Source organism: Leptidea sinapis, chromosome 6 (genome assembly GCF_905404315.1).
Source record: "Leptidea sinapis chromosome 6, ilLepSina1.1, whole genome shotgun sequence".
NCBI lineage: Eukaryota > Metazoa > Arthropoda > Insecta > Lepidoptera > Pieridae > Leptidea > Leptidea sinapis.
The window spans coordinates 15569318-15585924 of record NC_066270.1 but is presented as its reverse complement, the minus strand read 5'-3'; the positions used below and the strand labels follow the sequence as shown (position 1 = coordinate 15585924).

At 32.6% G+C, this 16607-nt stretch overlaps 1 protein-coding gene across 19 annotated transcripts in view; it reads right to left on the bottom strand.

The window, feature by feature from the left end:
- The window catches only part of LOC126964818 (calcium-activated potassium channel slowpoke), a 95644-nt gene that overhangs the window by 39095 nt on the left and 39942 nt on the right, over nucleotides 1-16607 (bottom strand). For 12 of the 19 annotated variants that reach the window (XM_050808091.1, XM_050808098.1, XM_050808100.1 and 9 more), the window contains exons 2-7: nucleotides 10186-10247; nucleotides 8695-8791; nucleotides 3708-3819; nucleotides 3164-3315; nucleotides 2654-2821; nucleotides 328-419 (exon numbers count right to left, since the gene is read on the bottom strand). In XM_050808091.1, coding sequence (XP_050664048.1) covers nucleotides 328-419; nucleotides 2654-2821; nucleotides 3164-3315; nucleotides 3708-3819; nucleotides 8695-8791; nucleotides 10186-10247 — 683 coding nt within the window. The remainder of the gene's footprint in view (nucleotides 1-327; nucleotides 420-2653; nucleotides 2822-3163; nucleotides 3316-3707; nucleotides 3820-8694; nucleotides 8792-10185; nucleotides 10248-16607) is intronic. The other 7 variants (XM_050808105.1, XM_050808094.1, XM_050808111.1 and 4 more) reach the window with 1 other exon arrangement.

Below are 16607 nucleotides of genomic sequence, written 5' to 3'. Positions count from 1 at the left end.
AATAAGATGAACGATCGATATAGACGCATGGTAGAGCGCGCACACGAGCCGATGGTTTCGAAGCCGCGTCGGAGATGATTCACCCTCGTCTCACGCGACTGTTGTCGGATGACGCGAGGGTGACAACACTCGTCGCAAACGGCTGAGTCATCGACGGGTATTCGCGAGTAGATAACACAATACATCTGACGGCACTGAGCAAGCTTCGGATGATATCACATCATTTCAGAGAGATGAAGCGAATCAAGCCGCAGACGGCCCGGTCTACGGTTTCCGCGGCATGAGTCGCTCCCTCTCCCGATCCCAATCTAAACATTAAACAGATACCTTTTTCCATGTTCACGCTTCAGCTCGCCACTGTACTTGGAACTACTTCCTACCAGCTCTATAATTTCGGGAATGCTACTAGCGAACATTGCCTGCAACAGACCATGGTGTCGATCGAACATCAAGTCTGCGGACACCATCGCGTGGTGCACGACAACATCCTCGAGACTTAAAACTATGGTGACACAAGTGTAGCCGGTAGCGGAGCGAAAATAAAAAAGAAAAGGATCGAGTGTGTATCTACTGGTGATGTGAGCAACAGAACACAGCCAGGCACAGGTGCGCATGCAGATCGCGAGGTGGGAGGGAGGCGCGCGACGGTCCGGCCGTCTCGGTCCACGAGGTCCACGGGCAACATCTGCACATAGCTGCACTGCGCGCCACAGTGAGGAAACTCAGCACAGGGACACGGTCCGGGGACAACACGTCAGAGAGCAGACTAACAAGATTGATTGAAGCTCGCGTCCCCCAGCCACTTCATGACGCGTTCTCAAACAATCTGATTAGCCTATTCCTGTCCGCAACGCGTAGCTCCGCTCGAGTGGACACGCATCTTAACGCGGCGCACGCACCCGTACACAGCGCGCAATCCGCGATAGTTTTTAAACATTACTCAGATCGACTCTCATTCAAGCCTATCCATAAAGCCCAGTACCATTAACATTACCTACAAACTTTTTGATAATTTTGAATAACAGCCACAATAAAATGATCTCTCTGTAATAAGATTTAACTTATGATTGTATAACGTAATTAGAGTAAGAAGCAGAGTTTCCATACTGTGCTTGTCCCACTGTCTCCATAAGCTCAAAGTGGAAATTTCCGAGCCCCAAAAACAATTATTTACGGACACGAAATATTATGTCTCAAAGATCTCCAGAAATATAAGCTTTAATTGAATGTCCTGAAGCACAGTTGTGGTAGTACATAACAAAGCAAAAGAAAAATAACACACATGCACATTATTCTCAAAATATATGGCTGTGACGATCTGATGAAGTTTTCTTAGATTTCTTTTTAATTTTCAAGGTTTTGTACCTTCACATTTCAAGAATGTTTGTTCTTCCATTTATATTATTATAGCCAGTGAGTACCTGTTTGTAATATTATAGCAAAATACATCTTTGGATCTGTATTCAATCAATCAGAATCCCTTTAACAATCATGCAAATAATCGTCTTCCAGTTTTAAAATTGTTTTATAAATATGCCAACTTGAATGTCCTCCGACTATTAAAAACAATATTCTCGCATTGGATGTCACCATAGAAATCTAATATGAAGGTACTAAAACGGACAAAGTCACGTCAAACATGTGACATAAAGACCACCATCGAGAAAGAAGTGATTTAGTATTCATAAGTACGGCGGACGTGAAACAAAGCGTGGTTTATATGCGTTTGCCCGGTAAATCTTCCATAGCTTGCAACTGCACCAATCAAAATATTGCATTTTTTCGGTGAGTCTTTTTTAATGAAATCACTGTTATTTTAGATCAAATATATATGAATTATTTGTCACTATGAGATTCAAAATTTATTGGTATTGTCGTCAGTTTGTAAACCATTGCTGCAATTGGAGGAATTACCTCCAATTGCTGCATAACGATCCAGAGGGTTGTAGGCGTACAAAGCAATGTATAGGTCTGTCACAGGATTAGCACATAACACATTTCTATTACATTCTTATTTAGATTTCTATGGGTTACTCAATTCTGAACAACTCATCATTAATATTTTATTAATCTGACTTGACTACTTTAGTTTTGACTATTTTGATTTTGAACAGTCTGATCTCTTTAAGATTAATTTATCTGATCGGTGATATTATAAAAAAACACAAATAAATTTCTGACAGTTTAAAAATTTCTCCGATTGTATTTCTAATTAAATCCTTAGTTATAATCATATTGAATTTTCTAATAAAAACTATAGCAATGCACAAATAATTAAGCTAAACATGCAAGTTGGCATAGTAGAGTCAGAATAAAGTTTGAAAGATAGCCTTACAGTAGAGAATAGGCCATTGGAAGAAGTCCATTCGACTTTTCCATTTAAATCTCATGCTATAAGTGCTTCTACAGGCTTACGTAGACGAGCAGTGCGTATCACATTTTAAACTACCAAGTCCCTTATGATCTAAAACTGATGTATCTGTATTTCCTTTGCTTTGTTATTCATGTTATTTTGTCAAGGAATCTTAAGCTTAAGGATCTGTGAAATTTATTCGTTAATATCTAACATAAAATTAAATGAACTTAAGACTCCTTGTGTATTAAAACTAATTTAATAGTACTCTTAACATACATAAATGGGAATAAAACTTACCAAGCCAACGAGGAGAAAAAAAACCAAAAATGTCCTGCCAAGTACCGTATGACAGAACACATCACCGTAACCTACTGTGGACATAGTGACTATTAGAAAGTACACACATGTCCAATACGACAACGATTGTGCGTTGTCAAAATCCAATGGGTCACCAGAATTTTCCAACTGAAAAATTTAATTATGATCAAAAATGAAAGTCACTTTATCAATAATAACATAACGAGAACATTAAAAACTACAAACAAAATTTCTCTAACAATTGAATTTTATAACAATTCTAATAATAAGCAATCATAAAGAAAATAAGCAAGCCTAAATGTTTCAAGCAGTGTTAGTTACCATACTTATAAAGTTTTTCTCAAAATTTTTGGTCCTTCGAGACGGATTGGACAATAATTACGTAGTGTTTTATTTTATTAAAGAATTACAAGAACGAACATCTTTTACAATCAAAATCATTTTATGATTGACATAGCTTGTTTTATCAAACGCATTCTTTGTACTTACCAAATGTATAATGCCGGCGGCAGTAAGCCACACTGATATAAATATAGAAACTAATTGCGCCAAACGAATTGAGCTCGATGTTTTTAGTATATTGAGGTACTGCAAAATATCAGGCACGGTCATTAAGCGAAGAGCTCGGAGAAACCTTAGCCCTGTAACATAGTAAATATAATTTTAACAGTTTTCTGGCTTCTTTTGCAGCTGGGATCCTGGGTAGTGGGAACCCCAGGGGCTCCTTTTTCTGATGAAGTTATGTGCAAGAATTATTGAGTTTCGCTTTGTGTCTCAAAGCAATCGCGATGCCTACCAGAATATAGGCACTGCACTGTAGGGTAGAGGGTATAATTTACCAACCAAAAACCCGTAAATCAAACAATTTGAGGATTTTTATTTCATTAGATTTCAACATTTAATACTATATATTTTATACTAATTACTTACTTCATTTTGGTATTTGTTGAACTGTTACATTTAAAAGGTTTAAAAACAATCTACGTCATATTTTACACTTATGCTATTATGTCTTTATAGTAAAATATCTTACCTATCCACGTTCTGTCCAGATATATCGATACAAAGGAAGGGGGTATCGTGAAATAATCTACAAATGAATACATCTCGACCATGAACCACAGTTTGTCACTAGCTGCAATAAACTGAAACAAAATCGTCACCACTGTTAATACGACCAAGTAAGCTATGTGTCATTTGTTGTCTATGCAAGCCTCTAGATGTCGCCCTAACGAAGTGTGTTCTTTTTGCATCGCGGTATATAAATTTATTAACAATTTGTTGGCTTTCTGGTTTTTTGGTTGGTTGAAAAAATATATATTAACCCCCATATTCGTAATAGTCTGCTAACTTAAAGCATTGCTCACTCTGTCTTCTTCTATTGGCCTTGTCAGAATGAGAAAAAACACTCCTAAGCGGCTGTTTAAAGCGGACCATTATGAATAAGGGGGTAAGTTTTCGAAATATATAGTTTCATTTAATCCTTATAGGACCTTTCGTCGCATTGAACAACCACTTCCATTACAATGTTAATTTTCATTATGTAATAATACTATAAATATTTATTTGACATAATGTTTCAATTTAAAATTTGTCATTATGTCGATCACAGCATAGAATGAAAATATACTAACACTAGTTGACCCGACAGACGTTGTTCTGTGTATAATAAATAAAATAAAGTTTTTTATTAATTTGTCAATAATATATCATAACATCAAGAATTATTTCGTACAATATGCTCCCTGTTGTTGTAATCAAATTGTTTCACAGCAGAACTGTCAAACCGTGCGTAAATAAATTCTCTCATAGAAAAGACGGGGGACACATCAAAGGAAAAACAAAATTGTTGTTTTTATTTAATTCCGAACACTTTCATATTTATTCACCTTTTAAACCTTCCCTGGACTTCCACAAATAATTCAAGACCAAAATTAGCCAAATCGGTCCAGCCGTTCTCGAGTTTTAGCGAGACTAACGAACAGCAATTAATTTTTAGATATATAGATATAGAAGATCGAAGCGTAGAGAAAAACATTTCTAACGAAAGTACAGCTAGACAGAATAGAGGGGATCTATTGTTACTGTAACCGATTTTGAATAACAACTCGTAAACAGTCAGCCACGCTTGGCATTAGCTCCTTCGTATTTTGAATATTAAACCACTATCGAACGCATACATTGAGAAATCAAAATTGGTCACGCAGTGAACCATAGACTAAGAATCCAGAAAACGTTAAGAACTATAGAGCGTACTTAGAATTTGCTCGGACTTAACTTATATAAAACTTAGCTGAGAGTAAGCATAAAGGCATAAAGAGGCGTTTATTTTATCAAAATTTATTTCTTTAGAATTCTTTTTGATGTCATTTCTTATACTAGATACTACTACCGCTTCGGAAACAAATGGCGCTCTGAGAGAGAAGAAGCGGCGCAAGAAACTCTCCCAGCATTTTTTTTTTGCGCTCTTTTCAATAAAAATATACAATATTGTACAGTCATTTCTATAGCTATAAAATAATCACAATCTAGTCCCAGGCTGTCCGATCATTTAGATATTCAGCAGTGGAGTAATAGGATTAACTACAGAGCCATTTTTTTATAAAACATTTAAATTTATTTATAGATAATGCCTGAACAGTGGCTGGGACCTTATTGTAGAAGTGTATACATTTACCCTTTAAGCTATTATGTATCTTATGAAGCCTACTAGAATTAGTTACAATAAATCCCTTATTTCTAGTGTTATAATAATGAAAATCACTATTAAGAGCAAAAAGGTGACGATTTTTGTGAACATATATTAAATTTTCATAAATGTACTGACAATGAACAGTCATAATATTTATTTCTTTAAATTTTTCTTTGAGAGACTGTCTATAACCAAGCTGATATATAACACGAACAGCTCTCTTTTGCAGTGCAAACACTACATCAATGTCAGCAGCATGACCCCATAGTAATATACCGTACGTCATGATGCTGTGAAAATAACTAAAGTACACTAATCTAGCGGTCGCAACATTCGTGTACTCTCTAATCTTTCTAACTGCATATGCCGCAGAGCTGAGTCTATCTGCTAGATGGGTAATGTGTGGACCCCATTGAAGCTTTTTATCTTACGTGATACTCAAGAATACGGTCTTCTTGTCCACAAGTTCCAATCTCTGGTCATTTATAAGTACGTTGGTTTGTACCTCCGCTGTGTTTGGTGTAATGAACCGTAAACACTTTGTTTTTTTACTGTTTAAGTGCAGATTATTCGTCTCAAACCAACGCACTATTTTTGAGAGTGCATTGCTTACTTCGTCATCAATATCCGCACGTCGCTTCACTTTAAAAATAAGTGAAGTATCATCAGCAAACAATACAATCTCATGGCTATCATCTACCACAAACGGTAGATCGTTAATATATATAAGAAACAAGAAAGGACCGAGAATAGAACCCTATGGAACACCTATTCCCACAGGTTTAGCCGAAGACCGTTTGCCATTTACATCGACTATCTGAACTCTTTCGCTTAAATATGATTTTATCAGATTTAGGGCTCTATTTTTCACTCCATAATGTTTTAGTTTTAGGAGTAAAGTTTCATGGTGGACGCAGTCAAATGCTTTTGTCAAATCACAAAAAATGTCCAATGCATCCTGTGACTCTTCCCAGGCGTCAAAGTTGTGCTCAATGAGTCTAGTACCCGCATTAATTGTTGATAAGCCCCTAGTGAAACCAAACTGATTTTTGTTCATTAATTTACAAAAATGCATTTGTAGCTGTTGAAGCAAAAGTTTTTCAAAAGTTTTACTAAAAACAGGCAGCACTGAAAAAGGTCTGAAATTAGCAGGGTCAAAAGAACTGCCCGATTTAAACAAAGGTATAACTTTGCTGTATTTCATGAGGTCAGGGAACACACCCTCATCTATGCATTCATTAAATATTATTGCTAATTCAGGTGCTATAATGTCAAGTATGTATTTTACAATATTAGTCGAATGGCCCCATAGGTCTTTTGTATTTTTTAGGTTAATTAATTTGAAGATTTTTATTATATCGCTACCTGTAACATACTTAAATTTCAAATCAGTGGAAGATACTGGTAATGTAAGTGTAATTTAAGCATATCATATGCTGCTTTTGGCGAAGAGTTAAGGTCTTTGGTCGTGACAATCAGGATTTCGGAGAAGTATTTATCAAATTCATTTGCAATTTCTATTTCCGAATTTATAACGCAATTATTAATATTTAAACAGATAGAGGTGTTACGGCAATTCGATCTACCAGTTTCATTGTTAATTACACTCCAAGTCGCTTTTACTTTATTATTACTGTTTTTAATTTTATCTGCAATGAAACGTGTTTTCGCTTCGCATAGCATAATTTTCGGTTTTAAACTCATTTAACAGCTTGTTCGAAGTACTTTAGAGTTCAATAGCATAATATGGAACCCTTTCTATAAATGCCACATAAAACGCATGGAAAAAATTCAAAAATCATTTACAAAATTCTTATCATTCGAAGATTCTTGCTTCTCAAATCGATCTCGTTACTGTGACAGATTATATCATTTTAAGATAGTTTCTCTGTCCAACAGACGAAAGTTTCTGGACCTTTGCGGCATTTTTAAAATTATACACGGATTCTTAGAAACTAACATAATATCTAACTTAAATTTCTCCATTCCTAGATGTTTACCAAGACAACCGATTAGTAAAATATTTTCAAATAATTACTCTAGAACGAATGTGAAACAATACGGTCCTTATAATAGAATATCTACAACATTCAATGATATCAACGATTATGACGTTGACATTTTTCACGACACGTTTAAGTCATATAGAAAAAGTTTTACAAAAAAATAACGACCATGGTACATACTAGTTTGTATTAGATTGTTAATGACTAATTAATTCTTACTTTTATTTCTTGTAATTTCACACTTTAAGTGTAGTAATACCACATTATAATTATTTACATTGTATAGTTTCTAGAATTAAGAGTTATTATACTATGTTACTTAATTTTTTCTTATTTAAAATGTTGAATGTACCTAATTAGAATAACCAAGCTAGAATTAGTATGTAAGTGCAAAACAATTGTTAATGTTAAGTTGAGTTATTGTTGGTACATCTAAAATAAATAAATAAAAGGAAATTCGCGTTTTATCACACTCAGTAAAGTCTAAGTAAGCTCTATAGATCTCAGCCGAAGTTTATGGTTCCCTGTGTGTTTCCAGATTGATACTCTAATCATAAGAAGTATTTTTTTCATTTCGGTTAATAAATGATATTCATTATCAATGTCAAAATTGTATATTCGTCCACTATTAAGTTCAGCTTAATTGAGAGGAAGACTCTTTGAAATCCATATTTAAAGCTTCATCATTTTATTTATTAATTAAATACAATCTGTGCAAAATGGCGAAACCAAAATATTCAAACGTTTTCATTTACTAAATATTTAACAAGCTTCCAACTAAAATCACAGAACTTAACTTGATGTGTTTTAAAATGAAGCTATAGGTAATCTCCTATTGACAAAATCATACTATTCTAAAAGACTTTTATTCATATTAACTCTTCACTTCACTCAATTGACATTCTAAAATTTCATTTAAGTGCTTAATTTTATTACTAACTAACGAATGTTTTTAGAGATGTGCCGAATTGCCGGTAAAGCCGAATATCCTGCAACACTTGTCACGCACACTAAACTAATATTCCTGGCCTGTTGTTATCGGTATAAGGTTTATACTTCGCGCCTGTTTCTGCCATGAAGCAGTATTGAGTAAACATTATTGTGTTTAGATTTGAAGCGCGCTGTAGCTAGTGAATTACTGGGCAAATGAGACTTAACATCTTAGGTGACGAGGACAATTGTAGTGCCATTTAGAGTTTTACAAGAATCCTGAAAGACATCTACATTAAACTGGGCAGGGCGTATCAATTACTATCAGCTGAATGTCCCGCTAGTCTCGTCCCTTATTGTCATAAAGAAAAAAATATTAATAGAATACTTACTCGTATAAAAAAGTAGACCATAAAAAATATGTTAAAGGCAAGATCGATTTGCTGAGTAGCATTGTCACTCCATTTCTGACACCGCTCCACCTCTTCACTGAAAACAAAATAATTTAATGGCAAACGAGAAAACCGTAGGCACAAATACACAACCAACAATTAAGGCATCTAATAACTTCATCAGCTGATAATATACACAAAGCTTACATACAGTGATACAGTATACAGTACAGCGAGTTAACATGGAACACATTCAATTGAACTTTCACTCACGTATTCCTTATGTTATCAGCATTATTAAGATATCATCGAATTAATACAGCTTCTACATTTTATGGTTTAATCTGTGGATTGAGCTTCAGAGGTCACATTGACGGTTTGTTGTATTTCAATACTAATGCCTTTGCAGCAATGACGTTCTATAATATAGATATTGACATATCATTCACAGTCTGATAGCAGAACGGCAAAAGTGTTCTTAAAGTCAATGTAAGCACACTTTTCTCCTTTGTCGTTTATCAACTGTATGTCAATCAACAAGCCTAAGTGTGCTATAAAATAGGGCTTACATAATAATTATGTTAACGATGCAAAAAAAGATGGTGTGACTTATCATCGGTAAGTTTATTTTATTTATATAAGATTGGTTTGCAAAAACCTTAAATAATTTAGTAAAACGAATATTTTTTCATTAAATATAGTAAAAATTATAAATAAATAAACATCCAAACTTTCTCCTTTATAATATTTATCGAATTTTTGATTAAAAACGTAAAAAACCTCCGACTGAAAAGATCTTGATCAGAAAATAGGGACAGACTTACAAACGTAAAACTTATAGCAACCCTCTTTTTCGTCAGGGTTTAAAAAATACCTAACTGCAACTCCACTGATGTCACTGTCCAAATCGGGTTCTAAGTTCAACATACGTAGCTGAAACTAAAAAAAATGTTTACATTGCTGCCTATTGACCAATACTATTTTAAACAACTGGTGTAAACGCAGTAATGTATAGATGTGGTAGCCGAAGCAGAAGAATTTTGGTGTCATTTGTGGCATGTGCCATATTTCGGCTGAATTTTTGTATGACGGGAATTGTCTATATGTATAGAACGTCATTGCTTTGCAGAGTGAATTTATTATTTAAAAAGAAGTATCGAAGTCAATTTTAATTTCAATAGATATACTAACTATTTGATACGGCAGGCTAAGGAGAAGCTACTAGGCTGAGTTACCAAAACTGAAATAGTTTTGGTTGGCTGTGTGTAATATTTTTACCAAAACAGAGAATCTTCACTCCTTTTGTCTGGTTGAAAAATGGTAGGAATTAATTTTGGTATTCATATATCAGATATTATCGGATTTGGACGAAAACTGCGTCGTGGTGAGCTACTACTACTTCAAACTTTGATTATAATAAGACCTTAATAAATTCCGAAGCCAGTTCGAAGTTGACCTCTGAAGCTAAGCCAGTTTAAAAAAAAATATTACCTGGACGCGTCAATGAAGTAGATGATGAGCGATGCTATACTTAGTATGAACACCAACACTACCTGTAAACAAAATAGATAATTTAGTTTAAATTATATTTTTTGTATTTTTTGTATTTTTTGTAGTGAAAATAATATAGATTATTTAATTAAGTACCTATATAGGTTCCGACGCGAGTTCCGAAACCTACACGAGAGCTGATCGCCGACATAATTGAATAAATAAAATAATTATTTTCGTATTATATTAAATTTATGTGCAATTTTTATCTGACTATATATCGTCAGGTAAAGTGTGAATTAATGTAATTAAATCTGTGCTGTACATGTATACTAAGGAATTCAAGTTTTAAAATTCGTGAGTTTAAACAAAATATCGGAACATTAAGTTTTACAGGAAAGTGAACATTTGAATTCATCAAAAACGTTGATAAATATAATAATTCACCAATAATAAAACAATAATATATATTTTATAAACAAAACAATTATTATTTTGAAATGATTGTGACTTAAAAAGTGCAGGGTAGTTGTAAAACATTTGTGTGAATCAGCCGAGTGCCGGATTACCTTGTCTCCACAGTACGCTCGACATTGAAGACAATTTAACTAGTGCTAACAGACTAATAAATTCGCAAGTTTGGTCATAGCAGCGTTGGAGTATTGTGTAGTGAGGTGGACTGATTCGGCGGAACGTCGAGGGTTCTATCCACGGTGCCATTTCGACATCATTTTTTTTCTATGTTTTTTTTTTTTGTTTATTCTTATTTGAAGTATTTTAATTCTTATTATTATTATTTATTTTGTTATTCTTTAATTAACCGCGTGGTACAGTAGATTTTTAAATTTTACAAACCATGGAGACTAATAACATTACTCTGAGAAAAAGAAAACCCAAATTTCACACTTCATTTTGTCTAGAACAAGACGAGTCAATGGACTCATTATGTTCGGAAACAGCAAGAAGCCTGCCAGACTTGTCTACAATAGTTACACAAGAAGAAATGATAGATTTAAAAGAAGAAATCACAAGTCTTAACATGCAGCTAAATAGTGCACACACGGAGATTTTCACACTATCAGGAGAAATTAATGAGTTGAAGAAACTAATAACGGAACAGAGAAATCAAATAGAAGTCCTTAAAAAAGTGTGTTTTAGTCCAAGAAACAATAGCCCTATAAACACTTCTTTAAAAAAAAGGAATAATCCTAGATTATTGGAATTAGCTCAAACCTTACAATTAGATTCGAGTTATACTGAAACAAATCAAGAATTGGAATTTCCCACCAATTCAAGTACTAAGGAGTCCCTACAAGAATCGGAGTCATCCTGCATTTGTTTAGAAAAAACTTATGAGAAGACAGCAGTATGTTCGAGTGAGGGATGCGTCCCTACGCCAACTACGAGTGCACAGGGAGAAACCTTCAAAATAAGGGAAGATGAAATAAATCCTTCATCGGTTAGTGACACGGACACCAAACCTGAAAATTCAAAAGAGAATTCAGACAAAATGCGAATTATGATACTTGGCGGACAACAATGTGTTAATTTAGCAAGATCCCTTATCCAATCACGTCAGAATACTAAATACGAAAACTATCAAATATTTTCTTTCGTTAAACCTCATGCAACGTGCGATGAACTCGTTGCGACGTTTAATAATACTGAATTTAATCATAATGATAAAATAATTTTATGTTTAGGCGAACAGGATAGTAATCCTTACAAAATTATAATGGAACTTGGTTTTTTCTTAAAGCTTCATAATAAAGCAACAGTTATTGTAACCAGTGTACTGCAAAATTACTACATTAATGAAAGAAAACTGAATAATTTATTGGAACTGACTTGTAAAAATTATAAAAATTGTACATACTTGACTTTAGCAAAATCGTACCCTGGCAAGAAACACTTTATTCATGATTTTTGTTATAGAATAAATAAGCTTATCGACTCAATGTATTATAGGCAAAAATATTTAGTACCCGGTAGTAAAATTATCATGGCTCGTAGTGCGAAAGGCAGTCAACATCAAGCTCAAATATCGCAGTCTGCCAAAACTATGACCAATAGTAAAATAATAAAAGGTACTATACCATATTATTTCAAACTAAAAAGTAAAGAACAAAATAATGACCTCAAAAGCGATTCATTTTTTCGAGTCCAAATTTTATCTTAATATAATGCATCAGAATATAGCAAGCGTTTTAAGTAAAAAAGATCTACTAAACATAGCTCTAACTGAACTTTTTGAAAATGGAAAAGTAGTAGATGTTATATGTCTATCCGAAACATTCGTGAATGCAGAAAACAGATCTAATATTAAGTTGAATGGATATACAATGGTATCTGCTTTTTGTAGACTTAAGCAAAAGCGTGGTGGGGTCTGCATTCTAGTCAGAGACTATATTGAGGCTGTAAAATTTGATGTCATGGATGAGCTATGTGTAGAATATTCTTTCGAATGTTGTGGTTTAAGAATACCAAAGCACAAATTAATTGTAATATGTCTATACAGGACGCCGAATTCGAACGTTGCGGAATTTTTGAATAAGCTTGATTTACTTTTACACAAATTAAGATATTGGGAGACCAGTAATATTGTGATTGTTGGTGATTTTAATATCGACACTCTAAAAAATACTAAAACGAATCTGGAGTTTACAAATTTATTGCGAAATTATAATTTTTTTAAACATATTAATGAACCGACTCGGCAAAAATCCTGTATTGACCTCTTTGTTAGTAATATAGAAAATGCCACAGGGGAGATTCGTCAGTTAGGCCTATCGGATCATGACACAGCACAATTCTTAGTAGTACCGACAAAAATAAATAATTCAACACCGTCGTATAAGTTAATTTTCAAAAGAGATTTATGTAATCAAAACATAAACAAATTTAAGGACTGTATAAAAAGTCTTAACTGGATAGACGTGTATGATGCCCAGAAATTGGACGAATCTTTTGATGAATTTTACAATACATTAATCATATTTTATAAATTATGTTTTCCTCTTCTTAAGTATAAAATTAATGTTTCAAATTCAAAAATAAAATGGTTGTCCAGAGGTATAAAAAAATCATGTGCAACAAAAAGAAAATTAAGGTATCAATATTATAAGAATAAAATACCTGCCAACAAAAACAAATTTAATAATTATTCAAAGATTCTCAACAAGTGTATAGACCTAGCTCAGAGAAGTAGTAACAACAAATATATACTTTACTCGAAAAATAAATGCAAAGCGTCGTGGAATGTGATTAAAAATAAAACTAACTCTAATGTAGGAAGTATCGATGAAATTAAATATGAAAATAAAATTATAAATAATCCAACTCAGATTGCTACTATTTTTAATAATTATTTTATAAATACAGTCACACAAAGTCAAAGTCAAAATGTAAAAAATAAAAAACCTACATATAAATTAAAACATAACAATTCAAATATTTTCTTAATGCCAACTGATGAAATGGAGATAATAACCGTTATTAAGTCACTTAATAATTCAAATTCCACGGGCTGCGATGAAATAGCAACAAAGGTAATAAAGGAATGTGCAAAGGAACTAGCTCCAGTCCTAGCCTACTTAATAAATCTATCTTTTGAAGAAGGTACTTTCCCATCAAATTTAAAAAAGGCAAAAGTAACACCTTTACTCAAAGCGGGTGATAAAAAGGATATTAACAACTATCGACCAATCACACTCATTCCTGTTATCTCAAAAATTTTTGAAAAGATACTGCACAAGCGATTAACATCTTTTTTAACTAAACATAATATCATTTTGGAGGAACAAAATGGTTTCCAAAAAGGAAAATCAACAACTTTAGCGTGTTTTTCGCTAATAAAAGAAATATCGGAATGCATGGATACAAAAATTCCAGTAACATCAGTATTTTTTGATATGAGCAAAGCTTTTGACAATGTTTGTCATGAAAAACTATTAGATAAATGCGCTCAATATGGTATTCGAGGTCTAGCAAATGACTGGCTTAAAAGTTATCTTTCAAACCGTACTCAATACGTTGAAATTGCTAAATTAAATAATAAACAAGAAGTAATACCTTATCGATCAGAACTTAGACTTAAAACAAAAGGTGTACCACAGGGAAGTATATTGGGTCCACTTCTATTCATAATCTACATAAACGACTTACCTAGCATTACTACTAATAACTGTACTCTTTTTGCTGATGACATCTCTATTGTAATTAAATGTAACAATGAATTGACATATGATATAGAAATTAATAAAACAATAAAGGACACAATTGAATGGCTTACTGAAAATAACCTGACTGTAAATATAAAAAAAACAATGTATATGCAGTATTATAATAAGAATGGGAAAGGAAAAGATATTAATTTTAATTATCATAATGAGAATATTAAAGAAGCACAACTTGTCAATTTTCTTGGTATTTCTTTAGACAGCAACTTGTCCTTCAAGTCACATGTTGACAAAATTAGCAAAAAAATTAACCAACATGTATTTGTCCTCAAACGCGTATCAAAAACAATAGGTGAAAAAACAGCGCTAATGGCATATCATGCATTCGTGGTTTCAGCTTTAAGATATGGATTGGTCATATGGGGCAACTCGGTGAGCATAGGGCATTTATTTATTGGACAGAAGAAGTGTATCAGGGCGGTTTGTGGAGCCGGCCCCCTAGATTCTTGTCGACCGCTATTTAAAAAATTGAAAATTCTATCGCTGCCATGCCTATACATTTATGAAATAAGCCTATTTGTTCAAAAACATATGTGTGATTTCTATACAAAAAAAAGCCAGAAGGTTTTAAATACAAGGTATCCAAATAAACTCATAATGCCCTTCTGTAGAACTGCATCTTTTAGTAGAAATTGTTTCAGCATGTCTGTGAATATATATAATAAATTGCCCAATGAATTGAAAGATTTACCGTTCAAAGTTTTTAAAAGAAGACTGCATCAGTGGTTAACAAATAAGTGCTTCTATAGTTTAAATGAATTTTTCAATACAAAATGAATTAGTCTATTTGATAATAATATATGTAAATTAATATACTTTTATGACATTGAATTTGTTAATATTATACATAGGTACTAAATGAATTATTAAGTTATTTACGTCTCATATTATAATATTATATAAGTATTAAAATTTCATTTTATAAATATTATTGATATCATTGTGAAATCCGACATGTTTCAATATAACAGTACGATTAGTGTTTAGACAATTTTGTAACATATTTTGCATGTCAATTGACGAAACATATTGGATTATCCATTATATTGTTAACACCTTAAGTACAATGTTTCCTGCAAATAAATTTCATTTCATTTCATTTCATTTCATTAAATAAACGGGTTATAAATCCTATCAACGCTGGAGACGGTTTAGTTTATACTATGCTAGCCGCAATATACAGCGTCGCGCTACATTGGCTATATTAAATAAACATACTTAACGGTAATCATAAAAAAATATTAGTTTACAGAAAACTAAAAAACACGCTTCATATAAAATTCAATTAAAAAATAGAAAATAAATTTTAATAAATTTAAATTGAAAATAGTGTAAAAAAATATATATTTTATTGTAAAAAAATCTTAGCGTGTAGAAGAAAAATATATTTTTTTACACTATTTTCAATTTAAATTTATTAAAATTTATTGTGTATTTTTTAGTTGAATTATATAATATAAAGCGTGCTTTTTAGTTTTTTTTTTTAACTATTATTTATTTTTCATTTTTTAGTTAAATTTTCTATTAAAGCGTATTTTTAAAACTATGAAGTACCTACTTTAACATTAATTCCTGCCTTATCGACTATAGATTAAAATTATATAAATTGACAAAAAGCTTAGTTTGCAAATTGAATAATGGAATAATCTTATCAAATAAGTAGTGTATTGTCATCGGTCCTCGATAAATCTACAAAGTTCGAATGAAATCTGGCCGTTTAAAGTGGGTCAAAATCGCTTTTAAAGGAGTCAGTTACAAACATATAAGTGAAGCTAATATAAAGCGTACAAAAATAGAAAACATATTTCATCTAAATACATAAATTTTCAATAATATAATTTCAGAACAACCTGTGAGAAATCTATTTGCGCTGGCGTGGGCACTGACACCTACTTCTTGCCGTCTTATGAGACTTAAGGGTGATTAAATGGAAAAGACACTTAATAGATGCTTACATCCACTACTATGTTTGAAGCACAGAACAGTATGTCTTTTACCTGATCTGTGGTTTGAACCATTTTTGTGACTGTTTTATATATTTTTCAATGTAAGAAAAATATAAACGTGTAGCTGAAAACTAAACAGTTTTTCAAGTGAAACTTCTTTGGGCGCATGAGGGTTAAAATGTGAGACGTTTTTGTCAAATAAGAGGGAGGGAGCAATTGAGACCGATTGAGAGATAGT